The 8,635-nt window shown below is 42.4% G+C and overlaps 1 protein-coding gene across 1 annotated transcript in view; it reads left to right on the plus strand.

The window, feature by feature from the left end:
• Pard6g (par-6 family cell polarity regulator gamma) overlaps positions 1–3,987 on the plus strand; it is a 68,325-nt gene extending 64,338 nt beyond the window's left edge. Inside the window, exon 3 of the mRNA XM_036204351.1 lies at positions 1,353–3,987. Coding sequence (XP_036060244.1) covers positions 1,353–2,209 — 857 coding nt within the window. The 3' untranslated portion in view covers positions 2,210–3,987. The remainder of the gene's footprint in view (positions 1–1,352) is intronic.
• The last annotated feature ends 4,648 nt before the right edge of the window (positions 3,988–8,635 follow it).

Consider the following 8,635-nt stretch of genomic DNA (forward strand, 5'->3'; position numbering starts at 1 on the left):
CTTTCCATGTCAAGCTTCTGGACTTTTCTACTACCCTTCTTCTAGGATGAAGGACAAGATGTTCCCTGGGTGGTGTTATTGTCTTGTCACCCCCAGGCTGTCTCCACTCTGCTCTTCTTTTCTTTTCTCTTACCCAGTCTTCCCTGCCTGCAGTCCAGTTCTTTTTAGTCCATCAATCTTACGTCTTTTACAGATACATAGTGAGAACTATTAGAAAGGCTGTTGGGAGACAGGGCAAGAGCAGGCCACCTCTCAGTGTCCTGCTTGTAAGGGCATGGGTCTGAGAAATGGTCAGCCTTTGAAGAGAGGAGTGTTGGGAAGAGAAATGGTTTCCTAGCCAGGTTTTTGTTGGCAAAGACAGGCACCACGCCACCCCAAGTCCATGCAGAGGCGGCCACCATGAGGCGCAGACTCCACAGGAGCAGTGTGTAGAACAGACACTTGTGTATCCAGGGAGGCGAGCCATGGGGACAAGGCCTTTGATCTGTGTTCCAGTGTGCTTTCTTGTGTAGCCTCATGTGTCAAATATAAAAGACTTAACATGAAAATAAATGTACTATGTTTTTCTAACCCAAGAAAATGTTCTCTTCAGTGTTTCCAAACACCAGTCTACTGCCTTTCACCTTTTAAAAACTGTGCTTTAGACCAGGCTACTCAGCATATCCCTGGTCAGTTCATTTATCCAAACGTGTCTTATCTTGCAGCCACTGATCAAAAACAGGCAAAAACAATTCCCCAAGAAACACCTTCTGCCGGGTCTTGAGTGCTGCTGACACCATGGTGCTTATAGAGAGGAGAGGTCTGTCTTAGGGCAGGGAACAGCTGGAAGGTGATGCAACAGGGAATCATCTAGGGATGATTCAGGTTAGATATGTCTGAGCCCCCCAGTCCAGCCACCTATCTGTGGACATTCCCTGTAGGCAGGCCCGGCTGTGGTTTAACCCATGTCTGCAGAAGTTTCCTGCAGCCAGCTCCCGCTGTGGTTTGACCTGTTTTCGAGTTTGCAGCTTTCCAGATGTTTAGCCCTTCTTTCTCTTGCTAATTCTCTTCATTGCAGGCTCTTTATTTCCCCTCCTTCCCCTCTAAGAACTTTGGTCTCATTACCTGGGGCCAGTTTGGAGACTTCCACTGGGAAGTGAGGTAATTCCCAGGCACCCCAGTGTCTCTGCACATCAAGTCCCAGAGAGAGCACTTCTGGGATCCCGACTTGGGGAGGTGGTTGCAAGGCGTAGCAGAGAGATCTGGAGCGTGAGGGCAGCAGACACAGGCTCCCTGACACTGTGAAGATACTAGTGCTCTTTTCTGCTTATGTGTGATGTACCTCTCACTTTACTCTCTCCGGACTGTTTCAGAAGAGGCAGACCACTACAGCTTTGGAACAGGCACCCTATCAAGGAAGAAAAAGGTGCTGGTGACCCTGAGGGATGAAGGTCTGCGCCGGCGTACACACCTCAACATCAGCATGCCACATGACTTCCGCCCAGTGTCGTCCATCATTGATGTGGACATCCTCCCCGAGACACACCGCCGAGTGAGGCTCTACAGACATGGCTGTGAAAAGCCACTGGGCTTCTACATTCGAGATGGCACCAGCGTGCGTGTGACCCCCCACGGGCTAGAGAAAGTTCCGGGCATCTTCATTTCCCGGATGGTGCCTGGGGGCCTTGCAGAGAGCACTGGGCTACTGGCTGTGAATGATGAAGTCTTGGAGGTGAATGGGATTGAGGTAGCTGGAAAGACATTGGATCAAGTCACAGACATGATGATTGCCAACAGCCACAACCTCATTGTCACCGTCAAGCCTGCCAACCAAAGGAACAACGTGGTCCGCAGCAGCCGCACATCCGGTAGCTCTGTCCAGTCCACAGACAGCACCACCAGTCACCACAGCCTGCCAGCCGCCCACGTCCTGCAGAATTTCCACACTGAGGAAATGGAGAGTGATGAGGAAGCCGACATTGTCATTGAGGGGGCTCTGGAACCTCAACATATTCCCAAGACACAGGCTGGGCCTCCAGGCAGCCTCTCAAGGGCCAATGGCACCAGCCTGGCCCACAGGCTGCACAGGGACATGGTCCTGCACAGCTCTGGGCGAGAGAGCAACGGCAGCATCCACAGGTTCCTCAGCTCCCTGAAACCAGACCCCCGACACAGCCTGGTCCTCCCTCAAGGAGGTGTAGAGGAGCATGGACCGGCCATCACACTCTAGGGATTGAGCCACTTGGGCAGGCTGAGGTCGCAGACAGACTGTGTGGCAGCAAGCCCCGTGGGTGGCAAGTGTTGAGTAGCATGTAGTACTATTAGATGTATAGTGACTCCAAAGGGAAGTACTTTAAACTTTTATGTCAATTTTAAAATAAGAAAAATAATTGTGTACTTCATCTTTTTCTTTTTTCATCATTCCTACAACCCTATTCTTTATTTAAGCTTTTGGACAAGAATACTGTCTATTTTTATAGGATTTTTCCACAGAGCTTAAAAATATACATACCTGCACATATTCTGAGCCAGGCTTCAGTGCATGTCCAGAACCTTTGCAGAGTAAAACCAAAATACAGAGGGTATTTTTTAAATTTTTTAAAATACTTGTTTTTAAAAATGAAGCTTTATAGATAACTTTTTTAAACTAGTAAAATTCCTGTTTTTAACTAGTTCATGTAAAACTACCATGTGCTGCCTGAGCACACTAACAACCCCGTGTGGCTGTGACAGGAAAACGGGGACTGTCTACGGACGGCTTTCTGCACAGAAGAATCTCCTTTCACATTGTTTACAGCCAGCTCAAAAAGCCCACTGGCCTATACCCAGGAGCCATTGGAGGTCCAGGGGCTGTGCATTTGCAGACCTGCCCCAGCCTCCGCAGGCAGGTAGTGACTGCTGATCAGCCTCCAAACTGAGTTTAAGAAGTCAGCAACTCTGCTGGCTGCAAGGTGAGGCACAGTGATGTCACATGGGACTCAAAGCCAATGTTTCCATCAGTGTTTTCTTTGGGTTGACAGACTAGGGCAGTTTTAAGATGTCTGCAGTAGAAAGGAGAGACAAGCACTACACCTCTGAAGCCCCACAGCAGTGGGGTGGACATACTTGTTAGCTTTGCTTTTCTCAGAGAAGAGCAGAGCACGTCAGCGCATGTTCCTACAGCAGGGGTCAGTGGCAGGGACTCTCTCAACTGGAACAAATCATGTGGAACTTAATGGTTTTGACAGATCACTCTTCTTAGACCTTCTTAGAGGTGTGTGATTGTCTGACCCAATTAAATTTTATATGAATTGTGTTTTCTGTTTGGATACAGTGTTGGCAAGAGAACGGCTCATTTATTAACTGAGAACAAACTGATCTTTCATGTAAACACAGGTTTAAAGTGTCTTCCCAGCCTTCCAGGTGGAGAGCCCCACCTGATGGTCAGAGGCAGAACTGTCCTGACTTCAGGACTGACAGAAGAGCTTCCCAGCGTTCTCCTTTGTCTGGGATTTATTGTGAAGAAATGAGTTTTTTTCTGTTTCCGTTACTGGGCAGAAGTAGCTTTTGCTGAGGAATTGTTTCCTTGGCCTGTTTCTCAGTTGTGTGCTGAGGATCATCCACCACTTATTTCTGAGCACAAGGGTAAGATGCTCCCTGAGTCTCAGTGCTAAAGGAGCATATCGTGTGTTGCCCCAGTAGTTTAGAATGTGTTTTACAACAAGTATTACAGAACCAAAAAGCTGATGATCAGTTACTACAAGATTTATTCTCAGCTATGCTTGGTATAGTATGTTGAATACACTGGGCTTACTACCAAGATGGAAAGTTGTTTCTTACCATGCCAAGTTGTTTGGCAAATGTTAATCAGTTTATTCAAGGAAACTAAAAAAAAAAAAGAAAAAGAAAAAAGAAAAGAAAGAGGTTGTGAGCTGTTGCATATGAGGAATTATATGTGTTTAGTGGATGCCTGAGTGTATTTTTCTAAACAGAACTTTACTCCTACATTTTATTTCTTTTGAAAAAGTCTACGTCATTATATATTAATTTTGTTTGGTTTTATATATCAGAAAATAAAAACTGGTTTGCTTTTGAGTTTACAGTGTGTTACTGATATACCTCTCAGTTACTGTTTCTGTAGAAACACCATGACCAAAGTAACTTACAAAAGCATTTAACTGGGGTCTTGCTTAGTTTCAGAGGGGTAAGTCCATGACCATCATGGCAAGGAGCACGCCAGCAGGCAGGCAGGCAGGCAGGCATGGCACTGGAGCAGTAGTTCAGAAATTACATCTGATTCGCAAGCACAAGACACAGAGAGAGCTAACTGGGAATGTCATATAAGCTTTTGAAACCTCCAAGCCCACCTCCAGTGACACACCACCACCAAGGTCACACCTTCTAGTACTTCCCAAACCTTTCCACCGAGACTGGGCATGCAAATATATGAGCCTATGGGGGCCCCATTCAAACTTCCACATATACGTTAGTTGTGTGTAGAATAAGGAGAGTTTGAATGCCAGTGGCAAGATGACCTGACCACATAGAAAGGTCTGATTGGCATTTTTCAGAGCCTATCATGTACCATACATTTTTTCACTTAGCCCTTGCACATTCTCTGAAGTGTTGCTATTACTATTTTAAAGAAGAGAAAAAATGGACCCACACTCAGATAGATTGATAGATAATTCAAAATATTCTTTTGAAGTCTTTTGGGAAATTTTTTCGAGTCCTTACACAGCTCCCCCAATATTTACTGCCATTTGCAGAGTTTTCCACTAACGTTATCATTCTAACACTACTAAACTGGTAATGATGTCCTCAGGGTTCACTCAAGTCTCAATACTATGCTGGCCCCATCCCAGAGGAAGCACACATATGCCCTGATGGGAATGGTACCAGTATGTTTTCACAGTTTTTGTCTTCATTGTGACCCTAGACTACCTTTCCAATTCAGAGCTGAGAAAACTCAAGCACCTGCACAGTTAAACCTAGCAGTTGGATGCAGTTGGGTGGACAGGTGTATGCCATACACTCTCTGAAACTGTTGAGTTTCACAACCATTCACATGGCACAGTGTAAAGTACAGGTGCTTGGATGGGAACCAAGGCCACATACTGATCTAAGCATCCTTAGGTACTGTTCTATTGCTGTGAAGAGACACCATGATCTAGACAAAAGAAAGCGTTTAACTGGGAGCTTGCTGACAGTTGATCATCATGGCAGGAAGCAAACAGGCATGGCACCGGAGCAGTAGCTGAGAGTAATCTAGCCTGATCTGCAGACAGCGAGCAGAGAGAGAGACTGGGCCTGGCATGGGCTTTTGAAACCTCAAAGCTCATTCTCATTGACACTACTTCATCAAGGCCACACCTTCTAACCCTTCCCAAACAGTTCCACTAACTGGGGACCAAGCACTCAAACATATAAGCCAACAGGGCCATTCTCATTCAACCCACCACAGCATCCATGTAACTAACCCAGAGCATAGATGCCCTGGGAGCTGATTTTCCAGCCAATGAAGCAGGTTATTTAGCATTTGGGGTTCTACAGTGAATAATCCTAGGGCATCTACACAACTGAGGAATGAAGGGTTGGCCATGCAGATCTGACTGATGCCTGCAGTGTCTAGAACTTCAGTTATCAACATGGGTAGAAACTGTTTAATGTATTGTTGGTACTCACTTGTGAAGATTATTATATTCCTGACTACTTACATATTATCTCCACTCCATTCAGAGAAACCACTAGTGTGTGTTAAGATTTGGTGGGATGGTCACTTTTACAATATTAATTCTATTGTTCCAAGAATATGGGATGTCATCTAATTTTTAGTTTTTCTCGATCTCTTCAGAAATTTAAAATTTTTCATTATATGTCTTTTCCCCCTCCCTAGTTTTATTCCAAGATATTTCATTGTGGTTGAAGGTTATGTAAATGGCAGTGTGCCCAAGGCTATTCATTTTTCTAAGTTGGTTTTGTTTCTTGCCACTTTGCTGAAATTGTTTCTAGAATTTTTCTGGTAGAACTTTTAGGATCTCTTATGTGTAACATAGCATCTGTAAATTGAAATGACTTTTCTTATTTGTACCTCTTTGCCTTACTGCTCCAGCTAGGTTTTTGAGCACTATATTGAAAAGGGCTGGGAATGATGGACAGCCCATTTTACTCTTGACTTTAATGGGATTGCTTCAAGATTTTCTCTACTTAGGATAATGTTAGCTGTAGGTTTGTCTTATATAGCTTTTATTATGTTGAGGTACATTCCCTCCAGTCCTACTCTTTCTAGGACTTTTATCATAAAAGTATGTTGGAGTTTGTCAAAGGTTTCTTTCTTTAGCTATTGAGATAATCATGTGCTTTTTATAAATATATAAACTATTCCTGCGTTTTTGGAATAAAGCCAACTTGGTCACAATGGATTTCCTGACATATGCCTGTTTTCAGTTTGCTAGCATTTTATTGATGATTTTTGCATCTGTATTCATCAAGGGTATCAGTCTGTAGTTTGTTCTTCTGTTGTTTTACCTGGTTTTGATACTGGCTTTATACATTGAGTATTGTTTTTTTCTTTTTAATGATGTAAGAATTAGATATACATCTTTGAAAGGGTAGTAGGATTCTGCTGCAACTCCAACTGGCCCTGAGCTTGTTTTAGTTGGAAGGCTTATTACTCTGTTAATCTCTTCATTTGTTATGGATCTGTTTAGGTTTTTTTTTTTTCCTCTCTCTCTTCTAGGCTTAAATTTGTTTGAACCAAGAAATTCATCCATTTCTATTAGATTCTATTAGATTTTCCAGTGTGATGGAGTAGAAGCTTTTTTAAGTCTTATCTTACAATATTGTGAATTTCTTTGGTGGTGGTGTAATGGTTCCTTGTTCATTCCTGATTCAGTTCATTTGGATCGTCTTTACTTGGTTAGTTGGGCCAAGAGTCTGTCAATTTTGTTTATCTTCTCAAAGAGCCTGCTCTTACATTCAAGGATTTTTTTTTCCTTTGCTTCTATTTCATTAATCTCTGCTTTGACTTATATGTCTTGCCATCTACTGATTTGGGTTTGTTTGTTCTTGTTTTTACCCTATTCTGTCTAAGATACGGTTTATGAAGCCCTGTCTCTCCTGGAACTCTATGTAGATAAACAGGCTGGACTCTAACAGATCCACCTACTTCTGCCTCTCAAGTGCTGGAATTCCAGCCATGTAGCACCACACCAGTTGTTTTTTCCAAATCCTTTAGTTGCAACATTAAGCTATTTATTTGTGCTTTCTGGTCTTTTAACCTAGGCACTTCGAGCTACAACTTTACCTCTTAGATCTTTTACTATGTCCCAAATGTTAATTTGTTCTATTATGTTTCCATTTTTATTTAGTACCAGAAATTCTCTTCTTTCTTGATTTCTTCTTTGACTCATTCATCATTCAGTCATGAGCTGCTTAATCTCCATGAGTTTATGTACTTACTATAGATTTTTCTGCTGTCAATTTTATTTCATGACAGTCAGATAGGATGCATGAAATTATCTGAATATGATAAGGTTTGTTTTGAGGTCTACATTAGATTTACAGGTTCAATGCAATCCCAATCAAAAATACCCACAATATTCTTCACAGAAATAGAAAAAGAATCCCAAAATTCTTATGGAACCAGAAAAGTCCCTAGATAACCAAAGCAATCTGAGCAAAAAAACATACTAGAGGGACTGCCATTCCAGACTTCAAGATATATTATAGAGCTATATTAATAAAAACAGTATGGTGCACAAACATGTACACCAATGGAATAAAATAGAAGGCCCAAACATAAGTACATGTATCTGATTGATATTTGGCAATAATGACAAAAATTTATGCTACCACTGACTATGGTGGCATCTCTATCTCAACTTTTCTTTTATGATCAGGACAACTGGATATGGAATATTATTTAGACTCTCAAGAATGGACGTGAATGAACAGCAAGCACATAGCTGGGAAATGTAGAGTATTGAGTACTGACAGAGGTATATGCTGTTCAGCTCTGAAGGTATAGCTTTCCAAATCACACTGCTCTCCACCATCCCTAAGAACAGAATCAGGATATCAGCAATGAATGGATTACACAAGAAATTGCCATCCCTGAAGCATGGAATTCAGGATAAAGCTGTCCATTTTCTAGCAGGTAAACTCGGCTTAGCCAGAAGACTAGCCTTAGAATTACTGCAATGGAAGCCTCAGCTGCCTTTCTACCCACTCACACTTTTCTAGCTCAGACCTAGAGTAAGGGTATCAGCAGTGGCTGACTTGAGGTTTCCTAAGTACACTTCAAAACCCTGGCCATCTGTTCTGGTCATGTATGTTGTCATATGACAAATGTTATTTACTCCAGTGATTTGAAAGCACAAGTAACAACTAGACAAACTTAGCCCTTAAAAATAAGTCAAAATGATCTTCAGGGCAAAAATGCCTTCTTTTAAAAATGATCATTTATAAGCTGTTATGGTCACACAAGTCATCATTCTAGCAGCCAAGTTGCAGGGCCAGGATCTCCATGAGTTTAAGACCAGCCTGGGCTACTCACAAGACCTTGTTTAAAAAAACATAAATAAAACAATAAACTTCACTTTCAAACTAGATCCTTTAGCACTTGTGGATGTTTAAGCTTGTAGTTAATATAGGTAATATTAAAGACTAATAATCA

Source organism: Onychomys torridus, chromosome 13 (assembly GCF_903995425.1).
Source record: "Onychomys torridus chromosome 13, mOncTor1.1, whole genome shotgun sequence".
NCBI classification, from domain to species: domain Eukaryota; kingdom Metazoa; phylum Chordata; class Mammalia; order Rodentia; family Cricetidae; genus Onychomys; species Onychomys torridus.